The following is a 25,596-nucleotide window of genomic DNA, read 5'->3' on the forward strand; positions in this document are numbered from 1 at the left end:
AAAGAGAATGGGTAAAAAAAATTCTATAAATAAAAAACACAGTATATGTACATATTTCATCACTTTTCCATCTTCATTGATTTGAGAGGTAATCATATAAAACCATATATATATGTTTGTATCATTGGACCTATGACATGTAATGATGTAGTATATTTCACAATAGCAACACAAAGATGGGTAGGAACAGCAATGTATTCAGGTAAAAAAAAAATTTATATCAGATGGTAAATTGAATCCCCAGGAACAAATGAAAGAACCAGAAGTTGTAAATAAGATCAATATAACACATATCATAAGCATATACTTGTTTTTTTTCTTATTCCAGCTTCTTTGAAAGGCTGTGTGAAAAATGCTGGTGCTATTTTGATGGTGATTGCATTAAATGTGTAAATTGTTTTGAGTAATACAGACATTTTAACATTTTCTCTTCCAATCCATGAGCATTGAATTTTTTTCCATTTCTTTGTGTCATCTTCAATTTCTTTCATAAATGTTCTGTAGTATTTGGAGTACAGGACTTATACATCTTTGGTTTGTGAATCAACCAATATGATGCACCACATTAATAAAAGAAGCAATAAGAACCATATGATCCTCTGAATAGTTGCAGAAAAAGCATTTGACAAAATACACTATCCATTCTTGAAAATCCTCAACCAAGTAGGGATAGAGGGAACATACCTCAATATCATAAAGGCCATACACAAAAACCCACAACTAATTCCATCTTCAATGGGGAAAACTGAAGGCTTTTCCTCTACGGTCAAGAAGAAGACAGGGATGTCTCATCACTGTTCTTTAACATAGTACTGGAAGTCTTAGCCTCATTAGTCAGACAACAAAAAGAAAGAAAAGGCCTCCATATAGGCAAGAAAGAAGTCAAACTTTCATTATTTGCAGATGACATGATACTGTATATAGAACACCTGAAAGACCCACCCCAAATTTCTAAAACTTATGCATGAATTCAACAAAGTCACAGGATACAAAATCAGTACAGAAATCTTTTGTACACTAATAATGAAACAGCAGAAATTGAAATCAAGAATCGATCACATTTATTCTTGCACCAAAACCAGCAAGATACCTAGGAATAAAGCTAACAGAAGAAGTAAAAGATGGGTACTCTGTTATACACTTTTTAAAAGTAACCAGTGAAGTCCAAGCAGAATATAATTTAAAAAAAAAATTTGGAAAGTAGGAGGATAAAAAACGGAGAAAAATGTGATTCTTACTAGACTATAAATTTCTCCAGCACATAACTTTTAATTCCTAATACTTAACCTGATAGTTCATCAGACACTGTTCAAATTTTCTCTTCCTTATTTGAGGATCCTTCGCTTCCTCAATTCAAATGAAAACAAAACCTTCTTGTGTATACCAGTTGGCAGAAGAACCAGAGAAATCAAAATACGTCTACTAATTCTCCCCAGGTTTTTGTTGCTATAGATCTTACTACATTTACAAACTATTGTTACTTAATTACTGAAAACTCATTCCCCTAATCTGACACATTTCATTTTGGCAATGCAGCAGAGATGGCCACCTTTATACAGATTGCAGTGTTGGTACACTTGGATTATAATGCAATCTTTACTATTTATTAACTTAGCCATTTTTCCAAAGAAAGACTTCCACATCTGGATGACTAGTTCATGACATGTTTCTAAATTTAGGTACATGTTGCTAGAACCAACTTGACCACAAAACTTTAGATTCAGTGGTTGACTTTAGGTGACCATTCCTTTTTCAGAATAAACTTGCCTTTAACCATATTCATATATTTTCCCTGTAACGGGATCTATTTGGAATTTTTAAGTCAAGTAAAAACTTTTAAAAATCACATAAAAACTTAAATGAAGATAGACCACCTCTCAATCCTGTACTTCTGCAAATTTAACAGAAGTTAAATTCTAAATCCTCCTTTCAAGCTACAATGTCTACATGCCAAAGGCACCATGGAAGGTACTCCCGCCCCCCTCCAATCCACAGAATATCTTATTTTATTCATTTCCATTACCAATACCTACTTTTTGTTTTTGTAACTAAATAACAAAATATCCTTGGACTAATCAAAGAATTTATGCTCCCTGGTAATTTTTTTGTGACAATGGAGACAATGATTTGCAATGTAACCTGTGAAGAGAAAAGGTTATGTTTTATATGACTAGATATATCTCAATAGTATCATTATAATTTTAATGTAAACTCAAAAGGTATATTATTATCATAAACTCTCCAGGATATTTTAATTTAGCGTAAGACATAGCATTATGTGGAAAAAAACACTGGTTAAAGGATTATGAGATGTAAGTTTGTGCATCAGTTTTGTCATTATCTGGATACATAGTCTTGGTCAAATCACTAACATATCTAAACCTCAGTATATAGAGGCTTAACAATTGCTAATATCCCTTCCAATAATACACTTTACCAATTCTGCAATACAAATATTTCACTATAATGCTTATTCATTAATAACAAGGCTTAATTAAATAAGTGCTACACACACACATTAAGTTTACCTTATGAAGTGTTTTCATATGTTTATTTCTATAGAAACCAATATAGAACAGTTGAAAGATGCTATTGGACCACATACATTTGTGGAGGAAATGAAAATACAATCAAAAAGTGTCCCTGGTAAGACGGGTTTCGCAAGTCTAATATTTCTAGTTTGTTTACCTTCTTTGCAGTTTAATGAAGATTGGATCTAAATGACAAGAGTAGGGATGCCTGGGTGGCTCAATGGTTGAGAGTCTTCCTTTGGCTCAAAACGTGATCCCGGAGTTCTGGGATCAAGTCCCACATCAGTCTCCTGCATGAAGCCTGTGTCACTGCCCCTCTCTCTATGTCTCTCATGAATAAGTAAATAAAATCTTTAAAAAAATAAATGACAAGAGTAGCTATGTGTTATTATTAAATAGGTAAAATCTTCATGAATACTCTCATAATTCATTATACTCTGATGTTTACTAGAAATAAAAATGTAGCTAGATATTATGGGTTTTAGAAGTCATCCATTTAGATATTAGACCATAAAAATCAAATGCTATAGTGACCTTAGAATATGGGTGATAAAAGTATGTCCAATGCTATTCTATTCATTTTCTACTTCTGGCTTGGAGAGAAAAAATTCCTTCAAATTTTCCAAAGGAGAAAGGCTACCTCACGAATATAATAGTAACAAGAGGAATTTAGGATAGTTGATTCATTAGTTACCATTTCCCTCTGTTTGGTGGAAATACCAAACATATTATGGTATCTCAGCTGTAGTAGAGTACATTAGCTGTGTTATATAGTTTAGAGATTATATTACTGCTTTTACTCATATAACAGTGATAGACACACTGCTGATGGACTTCTAGTGTGGTATCAAAGAGTCAGACAGCTTAACAGATATGGAAAGGTACAAAGATAATCCTGTTAAAAACACTGTCATCCAAAGGTTACTGTGTATATATTCTAAGGCTTTGCCCTGTGGGAATAACTGTAAAGGCAAAGATATTTTGAAAAGAACAACATGGAAATTCAGCAGTTGAAAAATATAGTAACTGAAAATTTAAAATTCATTAGAAGTACTCAGTAGATTTATACTGCTAGAAGTAAGAACGAGCAAACATAAAGTACTGAAATACTACAGTAAGAGCAGAGTAATTAGAGCAGAGAATATAATTTAAGATAATGGCTAAAAGAGAATTAGGTGTTATAAATAAAATGATTAATATAGCAACCACTATCCATACATATTTGCTCTTCTTGTTTAAGTTTCTCAATAGGGCCCAAATTTTACTAATGATGAAACAATTATAATTAATTAATTTATATTTGTAGGTGTAGAAGGAGAATAGGACTTTAGAGTAACATACAGAACTCTATATCCAAAATATGATGTAACGTTACTAAATCTCAGAGGAATTTGACGGCATAAATATTAAGTAGATTCGACAATTGTGACTGTGACACATTTCTATGAACAAATTAAAAGCATTGATTAAACATTTAAAATGGGAAAATTGTACACTATATGTTTATTTTTTAAAAAATACTCTCAAGTATCTTATCTTGATGAAGTCCCAATAGTTCATTTTGCTTCTTATCTTGATGAAGTCCCAATAGTTCATTTTTGCTTTTGTTTCTTTTGCCTTTGTGGATGTATCTTGCAAGAAGTTACTGTGGCCGAGTTCAAAAAGGGTGTTGTCTGTGTTCTCCTCTAGGATTTTGATGGAATCTTGTCTCACATTTAGATCTTTCATCCATTTTGAGTTTATCTTAGTGTATGGTGCAAGAGAGTGGTCTAGTTTCATTCTTCTGCGTGTGGATGTCCAATTTTCCCAGCACCATTTATTGAAGAGACTGTCTTTCTTCCAGTGGATAGTCTTTCCTCCTTTATTGAATATTAGTTGACCATAAAGTTGAGGGTCCACTTCTGGATTCTCTATTCTTCATCAAGATAAGAAGCTTTTGCACAGCAAAGGATACAGTCAACAAAACTAAAAGACAACCTACAGAATGGGAGAAGATATTTGCAAATGACGTATCAGATAAAGGGCTAGTTTCCAAGATCTATAAAGAACTTCTTAAACTCAACACCAAAGAAACAAACAATCCAATCATGAAATGGGCAAAAGACATGAACAGAAATCTCACAGAGGAAGAAATAGACACGGCCAACACGCACATGAGAGAATGCTCTGCATCACTTGCCATCAGGGAAATACAAATCAAAACCACAATGAGATACCACCTCACACCAGTGAGAATGGAGAAAATTAACAAGGCAGGAAACCAAAATGTTGGAGAGGATGTGGAGAAAGGGGAACTCTCTTACACTGTTGGTGGGAATGTGAACTGGTGCAGCTACTCTGGAAAACTGTGTGGAGGTTCCTCAAAGAGTTAAAAATAGACCTGCCCTATGACCCAGCAATTGCACTGCTGGGGATTTACCCCAAAGATTCAGATGCAATGAAACGCTGGGACACCTGCACCCCGATGTTTCTAGCTGCAATGTCCACAATAGCCACACTGTGGAAGGAGCCTCGGTGTCCATCGAAAGATGAATGGATAAAGAAGATGTGGTTTATGTATACAGTGGAATATTACTCAGCCATTAGAAACGGCAAATACCCACCATTTGCTTCAACGTGGATGGAACTGGAGGGTATCATGCTGAGTGAAATAAGTCAATCGGAGAAGGACAAACATTATAGTCTCATTCATTTGGTGAATATAAATAATAGTGAAAGGGAATAGAAGGGAAGGGAGAAGAAATGGGTAGGAAATATCAGAAAGGGAGACAGAACATAAAGACTCCTAACTCTGGGAAACGAAGTAGGGGTGGTGGAAGGGGAGGAGAGTAGGGGTGGGGGTGAATGGGTGACGGGCACTGGGGGGGGGGCACTTGACGGGATGAGCACTGGGTGTTATTCTGTATGTTGGCAAATTGAACACCAATAAATAGTTAATTTATTATTTTAAAAAAATACTCAAGTAATTCAAGCAACATAGGATTTTTTTTTAAGACTTAAAGCAATGGAAGGATATGGTGAAGGAGGAAATTTATGACTCTTAATATATCATAAACATGTATCTTTTATGCTCCTAGTGTTAAACCCAATGTTAGCAGGGCTATTCTCCTTGATCTCTGCTTATATAAGAATCCCTTGCTTTCTCAATTCATGTGAGAATTGAGAGTTTTTCTAATTACATCCATTGGAGAAAGACCAGAGGGCTAAAATACATCTGCTAATTCTCTCCAGTTATGTGTTACTATAGCTCATATTACTTTCACAAATGTCATTATTTAATTATTAAAAACCTGTTCTGCTCAATCCAGTTTGTCTTTTGTTTTAGTAAAGATACCTCCTTATCTGATCTCTGCCTCCATTTAGATCACGGTGGCAGTATAATTTTTGCTGTCATGATGGTAGTGAAAACTTTAAAATTCATAGGCTCAGTCATTTCTATAAAGCAAGACTTCTAATCTGTGATGTCCGGATCATGGCAATGTTTCCCACTTCAGTTATATGTATGTTAGAACCAATTTTTGCCCAGGAAACTTTGCCCAGTAGGTAACCTAGTGTCAACAATTCTAGTTATTTCTTTTGCAATGTGAAATTCCTTTAAATAAGTTTCTTTTTATTTTTCTGTCATTAGACCTACGTAATAGTTTCCACATCCAGGAAAAAGTTAAAAATCATATAAAGACTCAAAGGAAAGGGATGCAATGCCAATTCTCATGTTAGTGCAAATTCCCCATTTTGTCCTCCCTAGTTAGAAGGTCTACATGCTAAGAGGAACTTGAGAGAGCACTTCATCTCATTCCATGTTATATGTTATTCTTTTCCACCACTAATGTCTACTTGATTCAAAGTGACATAATGTAATAAAAGGGAGAGCATTAAAATATTCCTGGACAAGTCAAAGAATTTCTGTCTCACAGTAAGGTCTGTGAGTCCAGTGACCATGGCTTATAAATTGACCTGAGAAAAAAATGTTATGTCCTGCCTAACCAGTTATATCCCTATCATATGAATGTGCTTTTAATATGTACATGAAAGTTATACTTAAAGTCAAACACTCTAGGGTGATTTAAATTTGCAAAATACTTTCTGTTTTCTGGGTAAAGCCCTAGATGAAGCATCAGTTTGTGCATCCATTTGGTCATCACCCAGATATGAGACATTTGTCAAGTCACTAAACATCTCTATGCTTCAGTATCTTGAGGCTTACATGTTTACTAACAGCTCTTCAGATTCTAAGGTATTACGTTTCTGCAATCCAGACATATCATTATAATTCTCCTATAATAAGAAATGCTAATTAGAGAAGTACTAGACACACAAACACACATGTGTTAACATTTACCTTACAAAAGTGTTTTGAAACTGTTTATTTCCATAGAGATTGATAGGGAGTCCCTCCCAGGTGCTATTGGAAGAAGTATAATAAAGAGAGAATTCAAGACACAGTTAAAGAGTCATCCTGGTAAGAGCAAAAATATTTCAAATCTATTTAAGGTTTATTTATTCCTTCTGGAATTCAAATTTGGATCTTTAAAGACTATAGAATCTATGTGCTATTATTACACGATAAAACATCTTCATAAAGTCCCTCCTATAATTAGTGGAATTCTAGCAGTTACTAAATGAACAATTAGCCACATATTATAGATTTTGGAACTCATCCATTAAGAATCCTTAAAAATCCTTAAAAATCCATTGCTAAATTGAGCTTGGAATATGCTTGATGGAAGCATTTCAAATGCTGTTCTACTCACTTTCTTTTTTCAGGATAGTTGTTTTGTATTTGCAAAGCAGAAATTCTAGCTTATGAAATGGATAAGAAGAGGAATTTAGCAGGTAGCTACTACATTGGTTATGAATTTTCTCTGTATGATTGAAATATCAAGCAAATTTATAATACCTCAGGTGAAGTAGAAACCTTTAGTTTTGTCATATAGCTCATAGTTTATACCACAGCCTCTTGTCCTGGTGGCAGCGTTTCACACACTTCTTATCAATCCTTGTGTGATACCAAAGGAGGTAGAGAACTTAACAGAGAAACAAAGGAAAGAAACAAAGGGACCCCTTTTAAGAAACTGTCATCCTAAAGTGACTGTGTGCATGTCTAAGTCTTTGCTCTCAGAGAAGCAACATTACTTTTCACACTGGAGAGAAGGAGACTTTAGTACAATAAAAAAATGGCCCAGACTGATTTCTAGATAAATAATCAGGAAAACAACATTGACCCTCCAAAGTAGAGGGGAACTCAGTATCCAGATTTGCTACAGTATGTTGTCTAGAATGTCCAGTTTTTACCAAAAAGAAAATGTGAGACATGAAAGAAATAGTAAAAGTGTGCACAATATACTAGGAACTTTAAGAAGAAAAGGTTTAAAAAATATTAAGGCATTGAGAGGGTGTTGTGAAGGAGGAAATTGTGGTTCTTACTAAATTATAAATTTCTCTAAGACATATCCTTTTCCACCCAGTTTTTAATCCTATTTTCTGTGAAATATTCTTAATGCCTCCTTGCTTATTTATGAATCTCTGCACACTCATTTCAAATGAACCATTCATTCCTACTTATACTAATTGCAGAAACAACCAGAGAGCCCCAAATATATCTCATAATATCACCATGTTGCATTGCACTGTCATTTTACTTTCACAAAATATCATTATTTATTGAAGCTTGTTCCATCCAATTGTGGTTCTTTTTGCTAAAGATACCCAAGGTGGTTCCCACCTCTTCTTAGGTTGTGGTGAATATATATTTGGGCTCTGAATGTCATAGTACAACATTTACCAGTTATCTCAGGGATTACAACAAAGCAAGATCCACCTTATGGTGTTAGGTTGATGACAGGTTTCCAACCTCTGACACATGCTCTTTTATAACCAACTTTCATTTGCAAAATATTAGGTACACTATTTGACCCAGTCATGAATACTAATTATCTCCTGTTTGATTTTATGTAAATTCATTTTTAATATCTTTCATGTGTTTTTCCTCTTTTTTGACCTAGTTAGTATTTCCTAAATCCAGCAAATATTAAAATCACATAAGGGCGGCCCAAGTGGCTCAGTGGTTTAGCGCTGCCTTCAGTCCAGGGCCTGATCCTAGAGACCCAGGATCGAGTCCCACGTCAGGCTCCCTGCATGGAGCCTGCTTCTCCTGCCTGTGTCTCTGCCTCTCTGTGTATTCTCATGAATAAATAAATAAAATCTTAAAAATAAGTAAGTAAGTAAATAAATAAATAAATAAATAAAATCACATAAAAACTCAAATCAAATGAAATGCAATCTCAATACTTATACCACTGCAAATTCATTCATATTTCTTTCCCCAGCTACAAAGTGTACACATAAAGAGGAACTGAGAGACACTTTTTTTAGACTACAGAATATCTTACCTTTCTACATCACTGATGTCTACTTGACTTATATAACCTAAAAATGGCATAAAAGAGAGTCAAAGAATTGCTGCCTCATAGTAACTTTATCTGCTTTGGGCTTGTGGTTTATAACTTGAACTATGAACAAAAATGTCATCTTCCATCTCAATTGTATATCCTACAGTATGAATGTATTTTTAGCATAAACTTAGAATTATATTATTAACATAAACTTCTCAAGATGATTTAAATTTTTATAAAAAGATAGCATTGTGTAGAAAAAGCACTGGTTAAAGAATTATGGGGTGTCAGTTTACGCATCAGTTTTGTTTTCATCTTGATAGGTTTTCTTGATCCAATCCCTAAACATTTCTGAGCCTCATTAGAATGAGGCTTAAATGGTTGCTAAGAGCCTTTCAAATTCTATGAAATCTTTAATTTGCAATTCAGACATTGTATTTTTCTCTTCTATAATAACAAATTCTGATTAAGTTTGTACTACAGACACGCGCGCGCACACACACACACACACACACACACACAGCCATACACTAATGTTTACCTTATAAAGTATTTGGAATTTGTTTGTTTATAGAGACTGATGTAGAACACTTGATATATACTGCTGAAAGAGAAAGAATAATTGATGAAATCAACACACAACTTAAAAGTCACTCTGGTAAGAACAAATATTTTTTAAGTCTAATATTTATGGTTTGTCTTTTGGAGATTTAATTAAGTATGGATCTTTAATGACAACAATGACTATATGTTATTGCATGGGTAAAAATCTTCATGAATTCCCTCTTATAATTAAGTAAAGTCTAGCATTTACTATCAATAGAAAATTAGCTAGACGTTATTAGTTTTAAAATTTATTTTGAAAGTAAGGTATAAAATCCAGTAGCTCTAGTGACCTGGAATATACTTGGTGCTATATTTCTCACTACTATTCTATTCACTTTGTATTGCTGGCTTAGAAAGAAAAGTTCTTTAAATTTGAAAAATCAAAAAAGGCTAGTTCATGAGTTTTATAAGAGCATTATAAAAGTTATTTCATTGGTTACCCAATTACTGTGTGTGTGTGGTACAATATTATATATATATACATATATCTACATATATATATATATTGGCATGTGAATTTACATCTCTACTAGAGTAGTTCTTTAGCTATGTTATATAATTCACAGATTACACTTCTGCTTCTAATGCTGGAGTAACACTGTTAGATACATTTCTCTATCTCTCTCTTTTGGGGGACATGCATGCACATGCATGCACACAAATGGGGGAAGAAGTGGGGCAGAGGGAGAGAGAGAGAGAGAGAGAGAATCTTAAGTGGGCTCCATGCTCATTGTGGAGCCTAATGGGGCAGGGCTCAATCTCACAACCCTAAGATCATGACCTGAGCTGAAATCAAGAGTTGGATGCTTAACCAACTGAGCCACCCAGGTGACCCAATACATTTCTCCTAGGTGCAAGAAATATTATAGTCATGAACTTTTTGCAGAATTGATGCCGAAATCTAGAACTTGGAAGTATTGAATCCTCATATACAAGCAACAAAATATGTGTTCTTGGTGAAATTTAAGATTAAGGCAAGATTTCTGAAACTTTACTTTTGAATGCTTTATTTATTTCATTATATCACACTTCTATTTTCATTATATCACATTGAAAAAAAACGTAGCTAAAAATAATCAAATATCAGGGTGCATGGGTGACTCAGTCAGTTAAGCATCTGCATTTAGCTCAGGTCATGATCCCAGGGTCCTGGGATTGAGCTCTGTATTAGGCTCCCTGCTCAATGGGGAGCCTGCTTCTCCCTCTCCCTCTGCCTGCCACTCTTTCTTCTGTGCTCTCTCTCTGTCAAATAAATAAAATCTTTAAAAAATCAAATATCTTCTCCATTCAGTAGGTTACCTTTAATTTTATTTATTATTTCCTTCACTGTGAAGAATGTTTTTATTTTGATGTAGTCCCAATAGTTTATTTTGCTCTCCCTTGCTTCAGGAGATATATCCAGAAAAATGTTGACTCATCCAATGTCAGAAATGTTACTTCCTAAGCTCTTTTCTAGGATTTTTATGGGTTCAGATCTCACATTTTAGTGTTTAATCCATTTTGAGCTCCATTAGCTATAACATGGATGGAACTACAGAGTATAATGCTAAGTGAAAAAAGTCAGAGAAAAACAAATACCATATGATTTCACGCATGTGGAATTTAAGAAATAAAACAAATGAACAATGGGGGAAAAGAGAAAGAAAAAAAAGAGAGAGAAACAAACCAAATAACAGACTCTTAACTACAGAGAACAAGCTGAACACTTGTCATGATGAACACTGACTATTGTATGGAATTGTTGAATTATTATAGTGTACACCTGGAACTAATACAACACTGTATGTATGTGAACTAAGGGGAATTAAAATAAAATTTTAAGAACATGAATCAGATCAAAAGTATTCACTGAAAGAGCTTATAACTAAGGTGATATAAAAATGAAGTTGTTTGAATCAAGCAGTTAAATTTGTGTTTTACTCTAACAAATGTGATAAATATTGAAGAGTCATTTTTCTATGTCTTTAATTTTCAGACTGTTTTTGTTTAGGTACTTTGAATTACTATTTGCTTCAGTGTTCCTCATTGTTAGGGGTTCTCATCAATTTAAAGTAATAACCTTTGGCACATCTGGCCTTAGTCAATTTAAAATACCATGCCCTTTAAGAACAAAATTAATTTAGTTGATTAATCTATGCTTATTTATTAATTGTGAATTTAAAGTTAAATGCACTAAACAAAATTTAAGAGAAATTGCTAAGAAGAAAAGAATTGAAAGGAGACTGCTGATCAAAGATAGAAATTAATATTCACACCTTTGATTAAAGGTCAAGATTAAGGAGGATGGGATACCTGGGTGCCTTAGCAGTTAAGCACCTGCCTTCCGCCCAGGTTGTGATCCTGGAGTCCCGGGATCGAGTCCCACATCAAGTCCCACTTCCATGGGCACCTGGGAGAGGAAGACCTGGTGAGCACTGCAGCAGGTGAATGATCACTACCCCAGGGCCTGGGGGCAGAGAGAAGCAGGCTATCCTCCGTTCCCTCCAGGAAGAGCAAAACCAAGGAGTGCACAAGATGGTGAAAGGTTTCCTGCCACCAGAAGCCCTTCAAATTTTACAAATCAGTGCCTCCATGCCCCCCAAGAGAATCTGAGCCAATGTGCATTAAGAGACTGCAGTTCCATACTTGCTGGGAACTCCTGGCTCTAGGGCTGGAGATCGGACCTCACTTTTTCTTTTCTCCTTTCACCCTGGAGAGGCCCAGCCTCCAGGGAACAAAGGTGTCACAGGGGAAAAAGCTCACCTTGAGGACAGCCACCTGGCAAGGTAGGGCATCTCCACCCAGACACAGACACCTGAGAATCAGCACAGCAGGCCCCTCCCTCAGAAGACCAGCTGGAAGAACAGGGGAAGAGCAAGTTTACTGACCAAGCAGCACTGGAAAGCTCCAGGACTAATGGAAAATAGCATATAGAACTCAAGCTTTTTTCCTTATGATTTATTGATCTTTCAAGTTAAAAATTTCCAATATTCTTTTTTTCCTGTCTTCACTACAATAATTTATAAACTCTTCATTTTTAACTTTTTTTTTTCCTTTTTGACTCATATTTATACAATTACATGTCATAGATATACTCTTCATTTTTGGCTTCCTTTTAATATATTCAATTTCATTTTGTAGATATATAAGTTTTGGGGTTTTGTTTTGTTTAGTTTTGTAATTTTGGAAGTTAACACCTTCTAACATACACACCAAAATAGACTCAGAACCAAGTGGAGCACAATATTGGTCAACACTGTGAGATTATATTCCCTCTTCCTTCCCATTCTGCCCCCCTCTTTTGTCTTCTTGTTTTTGTTCTGTTGTTGCTGTTGTTTCTATAAATAAGTTTTGCTTTTTTATATAAATTTGAAATTTAGTACCTTCTAACATACAGACCAAAATACACTCAAAACCAAAAGGATTACCATCTTGGTCCACTCTGTGAGGCTATATTCTCTCTCCCCAACCATTTCCTCCCCTCCTTTTAAAAATTTTTCCTGTTTTTTAAAATTTGGTTTCCCCTTGAATTGCCTTTCTTTTTTTTCTTTTATTTTTCTGGCCTCTGATCTCTTCAGAATTCTCTAGCACATATTTTACATAGGTTATGGTTTATTTTTTTAAAGATTGTATTTATTTATTCATGAGAGACAGAGAGAGAGGGAGAGAGAGAGGCAGAGACAAAGGCAGAGGGAGAAGCAGGCTCTATGCAGGGAGCCTGACATGGGACTTGATCCTGGGTCTCCAGGATCAGGCCCTGGGCTGAAGATGGCGCTTAACCGCTGAGCCACCCAGGCTGCCCTATGGTTGATATTTTTTACTCTACTCACTCATATAGCCATTCTGCACTATACAAAATGATTAGAAGGAAGAATTAACTACAAAAGAAAGTACCAGAAGTAATACTCTTTGCCAAAGATCTAGTGGATATGGATTTAAGTTAGATGTCAGAGATACAATTCAATTACAATTATAAAATTACTGGTGGCTCTTGAGAAAAGCATAAAAGACTCTAGAGATACTCTTACTGCAGAAATGAGATCTAATTAGGCCAAAATTAAAAATATTTTAACTGAGATGCAGTTTAAACTGGATGTTCTAACAGCTAGGGTTAATGAGGTAGAAGAGAGAGTGAGTGATACAGAAGACAAGTTGATGGAAAGGAAGGAAACGGAGAAAAAGAGAAAATAAAAACTAAGAAGGAAGCTGAGGAAAAGAGAGGGGAAAAAAACACCCACAAAGAGAGACTCCAAGAATTAAGTGATAGTTTGAGAAAGAATAATATTCATCCTACTGGGATTCCAGAGGTCATGGAGAGAGAAAGGACCAGAAAGTATGTTTGAACAAATCATAGTTGAGAACTTCCCTAATCTGATGAAGGAAACAGGCATTCATATCCAAGAAGTAGAGAGGAAACCCTTATCCCGAAAAACCAAGAAAAAATCAATCAACATCCTGATATATAATAGTGAAGCTTTCAAATTTAAGATATAAAGAGAAAATCTTAAAAGTAGCTCAAGACAAAGATTCCTAACTTATATGAAGAAAAATATCAAATTAACAGCAGGCCCATCCACAGAGACCTGGAAGACCAGAAAGGGCTGGCATGATATATTCAGGGTACTAAACAAGAAAAACATGCAGCCAAGAATATGCTTTCCAGAAATAATATCAGAATAGAAGGAGAGATAAAGAGCTTCCAGGATAGACAGACACTGGAAGAATATGTGACCCCCAAATGGGCTCTGCAAGAAATATTAAGGGAGACCCTGTAAGTGAAGAGGGAGCCCAAAGAAACAATCTGCAGAAACAGGGAATGTATGTAGGTAATACTCTGACACTAAATTAATATCTTTCAAAAGTTACTCTGAATGTGAATGGACTAAATGATCCAATCAAAAGACACAGGGTATCAGATTGAATAAAAAGCAAATTCCATCTATATGCTGTCTACAAGAAACTCATTTTAGACTCAAGGACACCTTCAGATGGAAAATAAGGGAATGGAGAAACATTTACCATGCAAGTGGTCCTCAAAAGAAAGCTGGGGTAACAATCTTCATATCAGATAAATTAGATTTTATACCAAAGACTATACGAAGAGATGAAGAGGGACGCTATATCATACCTAAAGGGTCTATCCAACAAGAAGACCTAACAATCATGAATATTTATGCCTCTGATGTTGGAGCATCCAATTATATCAACCATTTAATAACCAAAGTAGAGAGACACGCAGATAATAATACATTAATAGTAAGAGACTTCAAGATGGCATTTTTATCCAAGGACAGGTTTTCTAAACAGAAGATCAGCAAAGAAACAAGAGCTTTAAATGACACACTGGACCAAATGGATTTCACAGATATGTACAGAACATTTCATCCTAATGCAACTGAATACACATTATTCTCAAGTGCACATGGAATTTTCTCCAGAAAAGACCACATAATGGGTCACAAATCAGGTCTCAACTGATACCAAAAGTTTGGGATTATTCCCTGCATATTTTCAGACCACAATGTATTGAAACTAGAACTCAATCACAAGAAGAAACTTGGAAGGAAAGAAAACTTGGAGGTCAAAGAGCATCCTACTAAAAGATGAATGAGTCAACCAGAAAATTAGAGAAGAATTAAAAAAGATTCATGAAAACTAATGAAAATGAAAACACAATAGTTCCAAATCTTTGGGATACAAAAGGTGGTCCTAAGAGGGAAACACATTTCAATACAAGCCTCCCTCAAAAAAAGAGAGAGAGAGAGAGAGAGAAATCTCAAATACACAAGCTAATCTTAAAGTAATTGGAGAAAGAACAGGAAATAAAGCCTAAAGCAAGGAGAAGAGAGATAAAGATTCGAGCAGAACTCAATGAAATAGAGACCAGAAGAACTGTAGAACAGATCAACAAAACCAGGAGCTGGTTCTTTGAAAGAATTAGTAAGATATATAAACCCCTACCCAACCTTATTAAGAAGAAAAAAGACTTAAACTAATAGACTCACAACTGAAAGAGGAGAGATCACAACCAATACCAAGGAAATACAAATGATTTTTAAAACATGAGCAACCATATGCCAACAAATCAGGCAATCTAGAAGAAATGGATACATTCCTGGAAACCTACTCCTTACCAAGATTGAAACAGGAAGGAATTTAAAAACCCTGAACAGACCAATAATTAGCAAGGAAATTGAAGCAGTCATCAAAAACCTCCTAAGAAACAAGAGTCCAGGGCCAAATGGCTTCCCAGGGGAATTCTATTAAACATTTAAAAAAGAAATAATACCTATGCTACTAAATCTGTTTCAAAGGATAGAAATGGAAGGAATACTTCCAAGCTCATTCTATGAGGCCAGCATTACTTTAATCCCAAAACCAAAGACCCCACTAAAAAAAGAGAACTACAGACCAATATCCCTGATGAACGTGGATGTAAATATTCTCACCAAGACACTAGCCAATGAGATCCAAGAGTACGTTAAAAGGATCATTCACCACGACAAAGTGGGATTTATCCCTGGGATGCAAGAGTGGTTCAACATTTGTAAAACAGAGTGATTAATCCCATCAAAAAAAGAAGAGATGAGAACCATATGATCTTCCCAATAGATGCAGAGAAAGCATTTGAAAAAATACAGAATCCATTCCTGATTAAAACTCTTCAAAGTGTAGGGATAGAGGTAACATTCCTCAATATCTTAAAAGCCATATATATATGAAAAGCCCACAATGAATACCATTCTCAATGGGGAAAAATTGAGAGCTTTTCCCCTGAAGTCAGGCACATTACGGGATGCCCACTCTTATCACTTTTGTTCAACATAGTCTAGAAGTCCCATCCTCAACAACCAGACAACAAAAAGAAAAGGCATTCAGGTTGGCAAAGAAATCAAACTCTCCCTCTTCACAGATGATATGATGCTGTATACAGAAAACCCAAATACTCCACCTCCAAATTGCTAGAATTCATACAGCAATTTGGCAATGTGGCAGGATACAAAATCAATGCACAGAAATCAGTGACATTTCTATACACTAATAATGCGACTGAAGAAGGAGAATTTAAAGAACCAGTCCCATTTCCAATTGCACCCAAACCATAAGATACATAGAAATAAACCTAACCAAAGAGATAAAGGATCTGTACTCTAAAAACTGCAGAACATTTATTAAAGAAATTGAAACACATACAGATGAATAAACATTCCATGCTCGTGGATTGAAAGAATTAATATTGTTAAAATATGTATACTTTAAAGCACTCTACAGTTCAATGTAATCCTTAACAAAACACCATAATCATTTTTTACAGGGCTGGAACAAACAATCCTAAAATTTGTATGGAACAAAAAAAAAAAAAAACCCAAATAGCCAAAGGAATGTTAAAAATGAAAACCAAAGCTGGAGGCATCACAGTTCCAGACACAAGCTGTAATCATCAAGACAGTATGGTACTGGCACAAAAACAGACACATAGATCAGTGGAACATAATAAAGAATCCAGAAATGGACCCTCAACTCTATGGTCAACTCATCTTCAACAAACAGGAAAGACTATTCACTGGAAAAAGGACAGTCTCTTCAATAAATGGTGCTGGGCAAATTGGACAACCACATGCAGAAAAATGAAACTGGGCCATTCTCTTATACCATACACAAAGATAAACTCAAAATAGTTGAAGTATCTAAATATGAGATAAGAACCTATCAAAATCCTAGAGGGGAACACAGGCAACAACCTTTTTTACCTTGACCACAGCAACTTCTTGCAAGATACATCCATGAAGGCAAGGGAAACAAAAGCAAAAATGAACTATTGGGACTTCATCAAGATAAAAACTTCTGCACAGCCAAGGAAACAGTCAACAAAACTAAAAGACTACCTAAAGAATGTGAGAGGATATTTGCAAATGACATATCAGATAAAGGGCTAGTATCCAAAATCTATAAAGAACTTATCAAACTCAATACCCAAAAACAAACATTCTAATCATGAAATGGGTAGAAATTTGAAATGAAAAGACATTTCTCCAAAGAAGATATACACATGGCCAACAGACACAAGAAAAAATGTTCCACATCACTTGCCACCAGGGAAATACAAATCAAAACCACAAATACCACCTCACAGTGAGAATGGCTAAAATTAACAAGACCGGAAACAACAAATGTTGGTGAGGATGTGGAGAAAGGGGAACCGTCTTGCACTGCTGGCGGGAATGTGAACTGGTACAGCTGCTCTGGAAAATTGTGTGGAGGTTCCTCAAAGAGTTAAAAATAGACCTGCCCTACGACCCAGCAATTGCACTGCTGGGGATTTACCCCAAAGATACAAATGCAATGAAAAGCTGAGACACCTGGACCCTGATGTTTCTAGCAGCAATGTCCACAATAGCCAAACTGTGGAAGGAGCTATGATGTCCTTCCTCAGATGAATGGCTAAAGAAGATGTAGTATACATATATAGTGGAATACTAAACCATCAGGAAGGATGAATACCTACCATTTACATCGACATGGATGGAACTAGATGGGAGAAAACTTTCTAAAACGGACTTTGACATAATATGATATATCATAGAAATAAAAGTAATAAATGACATTTCCTTTAAAATATTTGGCAAGAGAAAAGAAGGATTATAGTAATGAATGACATCAATATTACAGGAATTTTGTGGGGGGGGTTGTTTTCTTTTGGGTTTTTGTTTGTTTTTTTGTTTGTTTTACCATCTCCCCTTTGGGAAAAAAAAAACAATTTGATGATTATCCACAGATGAGAGACACTTTGTTGAAATACAGGAGTCCAGCAAAGAAGTTCTAGAACACTGTTAGAACAACAACAATAAAATCTGAGATTGGATACATTGTGGAAGGTAAAAGGAATAGTTTGATCTTACCTACACTACTCCTTCTGCAGGACAACATACTTCGTGTTCATACTTCAACATACTTCATACTTTCAGGGCTCTCTTGAGCCCTTTTCATCCTGAGATTTCTCCCATGGGAAAAAGTGAGAGCATGTGAGTGAGTACCCAGCTTCTCTAGCTATGTAGGATACCGTTTAAAAGAAAAAAAAAAAAAAGACCCATTTCTCTCTTGGGTCAGCCAGACTGAATCATAAGCTGCATGACCTGAGGGAAGAGAGTGGCTGAGAGAACAGTTGCCAAGGCTCAGAATTGAATGTATAAAAGGGATGTGACTGCTAAGTGTGTCAAGAACTCCATCAGCAGGCCCATACATCTGGTCTGAAAACACTTCACCTGTGGATCCCCTGAAAACTGGCCCACAGTCAACTCCAGTATTCGATGTGTCTCACCCACATAAACTCCACCTTGTGACTGGCTGCCTATGCATGCTCCAACAGCAAGGGTCAGCTTTGACAGACAGTGAACACTCACAGAAAGCTGATCTGGAAGAAACCGTTAACTTGAGCACTCAGTATTGCTATAAGAAAAACAAAAAGGAGGCTCTCAGCATCCAATCTGTCCTTACAGCACAGGAAGAAGGCTTAAGAATTCTGCCACAAAAGAGAACAAGAAGTATGGAGCAGGCATACCCATAGAAAAGGTCTGAAAAAAAAATTAGAATTCCTAACAGGGCTGACAGAAGGAATTTCTCTCTGAAAGCCAGTCAGTAAACCTGGAGAAGGTGACTTTTTTTAATGCAATGATACCATGAAAGAAATACAATAATTTTTCAATAACCCAAAAGAAATGGAGATTTACAATTTAACTGATAAAGAATTCAAAATAACTGTTGTAATGAAGCTCAGTGAGCTACAAGAAAACACAGAAAGATAGCTCAACAAAAGCAGGAAAAGAATACACAAACAAAAAGAAATATTGAATGAAGAGATAGAAATCATAAAGAAAAATCAAAAAGAAATTCCAGAGTTGATAGTGGATCCAGCAGAGGAAAATATATGTAAAGTAGAAGATAATATTGAAATTATACAAAGAAGAGAAAATTAAAAAGAATTAAGACTATAAACTGTGGAACACCAATAATCTAACTAATACATGAATGATTCAATCCCAGAAGAAGAGAAGGAGAAGTGTAGAGCTTATGAAATAATGGCTGAGAACTTCCCAAATATAGGGAGATACTTGAATATCCAAGTTCACAAAGCTAAGAAATCACTGCGAAATTTCAATCCATAACAATATTTGCCAATACACATTATAATAAACCTGTCTAAAATCAAATACAAAGAGAGATTTTAAAAGCAACAAGAGAAAAATATTTCATACAATGGGAATCCTCTCAGGCATTAGAATCAATCTCTGCAAAAACATTACAAGCCACAAAACAGTGGGAAAATATATTCAAGTGTTGAAAAAACTGCCTAGGCATACATAACATGTTTTATGTTTTTGATGTCATAATTTACGTTTGTAAAAAAAAAAAAGTTAGATCAAGGAATTCAGTAAAGTTGCAGGATGCAAAATTAACATGCAAAAATCAGTAGCATTTGTATACACTAACAACAAATTACCTGAAATAGGAATAAAGAAAATGGGATATCCCTGGGTGGCTCAGCAGTTTAGTGCCTGCCTTTGGCCCAGGCATAGTCCTGGGGTCCCAGGATCAAGTCCCACGTCAGGCTCCCTGCATGGGGCCTGCTTTTCCCTCTGCCTGTGTCTCTGCCCCACCCCTCTGTGTGTGTGTGTGTGTGTGTGTGTGTGTGTGTCTCATGAATATATAAATAAAATCTTTGGGAAAAAAAGAGGAATAAAGAAAATGATCCCATTTATAATAGCATTAAAGATTTATTTATTTATTCATGAAAGACATAGAGAGGGAAAGACAGAGAGGCAGAAACATAGGCAGAGGGAGAAGCAGGCTCCATGCAGGGAGCCAGGTATGGGACTCGATCCTGGGTCTCCAGGATCAGGCCCTGGGCTTAAGGCGGCGCTAAACCGCTGAGCCACCAGGGCTGCCCAGCATTAAAGATTTAAATACTTAGGAATAAGTTTAACCCAGGAAGTAAAATATATTCATATATTATGCTGAGTGAAATAAGTCAATCGGAGAAGGACAAACATTATATGGTCTCATTCATTTGCGGAATATAAAAAATAGTGAAAGAGAATAAAGGGGAAAGGAGAAAAAATAAGTGGGAAATATCAGAAAGGGAGACAGAACATGAAAGACTCCTAACTCTGGGAAACGAACTAGGGGTGGTGGAAGGGGAGGTGGGCAGGGGGTGGGGGTGACTGGGTGATGGGCGCTGAAGTGGGCACTTGACGGGATGAGCACTGGGTGTTATTCTATATGTTGGCAAATTGAACACCAATAAAAAATAAATTTATAAAAAAATAAAAATAAAAACTACAAAACACCAATGAAATACATTGAAAAAGAAAAAAAATAAATGGGAAAAGTATCCCAAGTTCATGAATTAGAAGAATATTATCAAAATGCCCACACTACCCAAAGCCACCTATAGATTCAATGCAATTCCTATGAAGATTTCAATGGCATTTTTATAGAATCAGGAAAAAGAAACCTAAAATTTATATAGAATCACAAAATACCTTAATAGTCAAACCAATTCTGAAAAAGAACAAAGCTGGGTACATCTCCCCTTCTTATTTCAAGCTATGTTATAAAGATATAGTAACCAAAACAGTTGGTATTAGCATAAAAACAGACACACACACCAATAAAACAGAATTGAGAGCCAAGAAATAAACCCATTCATATATGGCTAACTAATACTTGACAGAGAAGCCAAGAATACTGAAGGACACAGGTGGGGTCAAAGTGAAGGAATAGAAAAAGATATTCCATACAAGTGGAAACCAAATTAGATCAAGGTGGCTATACTTGTATCAGACAAAATAGACTTAAACTCAGAAGTAGTAACAAGAGACAAAAAAGATAATTATATATTGATAAAGGCATGAATTCATCTGGAGGATGTAACAGTGATAAGTTTTTATGAACCCAGCATCAGACACCTAAATATATGAAGAAAATACTAATAGATATGAAGGAAGAAATAAACAATAATACAATAATAGTAAATTTCAATACCCTACTTTCAATATCATCCAGACATAGATCATCCAGACAGAAAATCAATAAGGAAATGTTGAACTTGAACAATACTTTAGACCAAATGGACCTAACAGACATATAGAGCATTACATACAACAGCAGCACAATACACATTCTCTTTCTTTTCCAAATGCACACATGCATTCTCCAGGAGAGATATTATGATAGGTCATAAAACATGTCTTAAGATATCTAAGAAGATTGAAATCTTACCAAGTGTTTTTTTCTGACTATAGTAGCATGAAATGAGAAATCAATAACTGGATAAAAACTGGAAAATTCACAAATATGTGTAAATTAACACACAAACAACCAATAGGACAAAGGATATATAAACTGTAAAATGAAAAAATAACTTGGGACAATTGAAAATAGAAACATAATATACCAAAACTTGATGATGCAAAAGAAGTTCTTATAGGTAAGTTTATAGGAGTAAACATCTACATTAAAAAAAAAGTCAAGTAAACAACTTTTCAACTACCAAAGAAGAAAAAACTTAAGCCCAAATTTAGCACAAATAAGGAAATAGCAAAGACCAGACTGGAAATAAAAACAGAAAAATAATAAAAAGGTCAGCAATGATAAAAGGCGTTTGGGGTTTTTTTTAAGACTTTATTTATTTATTCATGAGGGACACAGAGAGAGAGAGAGAGAGAGAGAGAGAGAGAGGCAGAAACATAGGCAGAGGAAGAAACAGGCTCCCTGTGGGAAGCCCGGTGCAGGACTCGATCCCAGGACCTCAGAATCACAACCTAAGCCAAAGGCAGACACTCAACCATTAAGCCATCCAGGTGCCCCAAGAAGTGTTGTTGTTTTTTTTTAAAGGTCAATGAAATTGACAAAACTTTGGCTAGACTAAGTAGACAAAGAAGGATTCAAAGGTGAAAAATGAAAGAATACACATTACAAATGATACTACAAAGATCCAAAGATTAGGGGTTACAATGAATCATTTTAAACCAACAAATTGGATAACCTAGAAGAAATGGATAAATTCCTTGGAATATACCATCTACTACAAAGACTGAATTTTAAAGAAATAAAAAATCTGAACAGACCAATAATGATAAGGAAATTTAATCATTGATCAAAAACCATGCATCAAAGAAAAATCCACACTTGGATGGTTTCACTAGTGAATTCTATCAAATATTTGAAGAATAATTAATGCCAAACCTTCTCAAACACTTCCAAAAAATTAAAGATAAAGAAGCTCTCTCAAGCTCATTTTACAAGGCTTGCATTACCCTGATACCAGAGCCAGAAAAGGACACTACAAGAAAACTACAAGCCTCATAAATAATATCCCTGATGAAAACTGATACAAAAATCCTCAACAAAATTCCAGCAAAACAAACTCAACAACACATTAAGAAGATAATATTCCATGACCAATTGGGATTTATCCGTGAGATGCAATGACGGATCTACATATGTAAATCATTATATGTGATACATCACATTAACAAAATGATGTAAAAATTATACAATCATCTCAAAAGATACAAAAAAAGGCATTTGGCAAAGTTGTAAAATATTACATGATAAAAACTCCCAATAAATTTGGTATAGAAGGAACATATCTCAACATAGTAAAGGTCATATATGACAAGCCCATAGGCAAAAGATTGAAAAGTTCTCATCTAAGATCAGGAAAAAGGTGCCCATTCTCATCATTCCTATTCAACTTAGTACTGGAAATCTTAGAGCAATTAAGCAAGAAAAAGAAAAGGCATCCAAATTGGAAAATAAAAAGTGAAGTTTGCAAATGACATGATCTTATATAGAGAAAATCCTAAAGATTCTACCATAAAAGTGTTATGACTAATAAATGAAGGCAGTAAAACTGAAGGATACAAAATCAACATAGAGAAATCAGTTGCATTTCTATATACTAATAATGAAATATCTGAAATAGAAATAAGAAAAACCCCATCTCAGTCACAATAACATCAAAACAATACTGAAGAATAACTTTAAACAAGGTGTGTGACAGTCTAAGCACTAAAACGTTTAATATTTTGATGAAAGAAACTGAAGAATCACAAATAAATGGAATGATATCCTAGGTTTATGGATTGGAAGTTAATGTTTTTAAAATGTTGATACTGCCCAAAGCCATCTGTAGATTCAATGCAATCCTTGTTGGTATTTCAATGAAATTTTTCCTAAAATAGAAAAAACAATCTTAAAGTTTGTTTGGAACCACATGGGATCCTGAATAGCCAAAGCAATCCTGAGAGAGAAGGACAAAGCTACAGGCATCACACTTCCTGTCTTCAAACTATGCAAAAATATAATAATTAAAACAGGATAGTACTGCCATAAAAACAGACCATCTACCAGTGGAACAGAAAAGAGCCTGGGTAAATCCTTATATATAAACAATTAATATTTGATAAGGGAGGCAAGAATACTTAATGAGAAACAATATTCTCTTCAATAAATAATGTCACAAAATTGGATATCAATATGCAAGAATAAAACTGAACCCATATCTTCTAGGGTTAACAAAAATTAATTTGAAATAGGCTAAAGACTTATGTGAGATCCAAAACCTCAATACTTCTAGAAGAATACAGTAAAAAAGCTCCTTAATATTGATCTTATATTTTGGGCATTATATCAAAAGCACAAGCAACAAAAGCAAGAACAGGTGGGACATGAAACTAAAAAGCTTCTGATCAGCAAAAGAAACCATCAACAAAATGAAAAGGCAACCTACAGAATGGGAAAAATATTTTCCAACCATCTATCTCATAGTAAGTTAATACCCAAAGTATATAAGGAACTTATACAATTCAGTAGCAAAAAAAGAAGGAGTGGGGGAGGGGAAGGAGAGGGAAGAATAGTAGAAACCCCAAAACTAAACAATGCTGTTATAAAAGGACAGAAGATACAAATAGACATTTTTCAAAGAAGACATACAGATATCCAATGGGTACATGAAAAAATGCTCCACATCACTAGTCAAGGAAATGCAGATCAAAACTACAATGAGATATCATCCCACACTGGTTAGAATGGTTATCATCAAGAAAACAAGTGGTAACAAATGTTGGTGAAGATGTGGGGAAAGGGTAAATCTTATATATTGGTGGGATGTAAATTGATGTGACTATTATGGAAAATAGTACAGATGTTCTTTCAAAAATTAGAAATAGAGGGACACCTGGATGGCTCAGTGGTTGGGTGTCTGCCTTTGGCTCAGTGCATGATCCCGGTCTGGGGATCGGTCCCGCATTGGGCTCCCAGTGAGGAACCTGCTTCTCCCTCTGCCTGTGTCTCTGCCTCTCTCTCTCTCTCTCTGTCTCTTATGAATAAATAAATAAAATATTTAAAGAAATTATAAATAGAACTGCCATGTGATCTAGCAATCCCACTTCTCAGTACATATTCAAAAAAAATAAAATCACCCTTTCAAAGCAATATCTGCACTCTTGTGTTTGCTGGGGCATTATTCACTGCAGTATATTCATATATACTTCAAGACATGGAAACAATCTAAATGTCCACAGACAGATAAATATATAAAGACAATTTGATATAAAATATACAATGGAATATCATAGAAGGAAAGAGGGAAATTCTACCAATTGTGATGACATGGATGGAGCTTGAGATTAGTATATAAATGAAATGAGACATTTGTATGCTCTCACTGGTGTGTGGAATCTAAAAAAGTTGAATTCAGAGAAGCAGAGAGTTGAATGGTGGTTACTGGGGACTGCAGGGTGGAGGAAATGGAGAGATTCTGGTCAAAGGGTACAAACTTCCAGTTAGAAGACGAACAAATTCTGGAATCTAATGTACGGTGTGATGACTTTAGTCAACAATGCTGTATTATATACTTGAAAGTTGCTAGGAGAGTAGATCTTCAATATTCTCAGCATAAAATAATTAGTTATGTGAGGTGGTATCGATTTTAACTTATTGTAATCCTTTCATAATACATACACGTATCAAGTCATCACATTGTACACTTCAAACCTATGCAATGCTATATGTCAATTATATCT

The 25,596-nt window shown here is 35.1% G+C and overlaps 1 protein-coding gene across 6 annotated transcripts in view; it reads left to right on the forward strand.

Moving 5' to 3' along the window:
- Nucleotides 1-25,596, forward strand: part of LOC140633280 (coiled-coil domain-containing protein 7-like) — a 356,022-nt gene that overhangs the window by 292,224 nt on the left and 38,202 nt on the right. For 3 of the 6 annotated variants that reach the window (XM_072825599.1, XM_072825602.1, XM_072825603.1), the window contains 3 exons: nt 2,563-2,646; nt 6,907-6,990; nt 9,498-9,581. In XM_072825599.1, coding sequence (XP_072681700.1) covers nt 2,563-2,646; nt 6,907-6,990; nt 9,498-9,581 — 252 coding nt within the window. Of the gene's footprint in view, nt 1-1,334; nt 1,445-2,562; nt 2,647-6,906; nt 6,991-7,295; nt 7,365-9,497; nt 9,582-25,596 lie in introns of those variants that run through there. The other 3 variants (XM_072825604.1, XM_072825600.1, XM_072825605.1) reach the window with 3 other exon arrangements.

Source organism: Canis lupus, chromosome 5 (genome assembly GCF_048164855.1).
Source record: "Canis lupus baileyi chromosome 5, mCanLup2.hap1, whole genome shotgun sequence".
In the NCBI taxonomy this organism is placed as follows: Eukaryota; Metazoa; Chordata; class Mammalia; order Carnivora; family Canidae; genus Canis; species Canis lupus.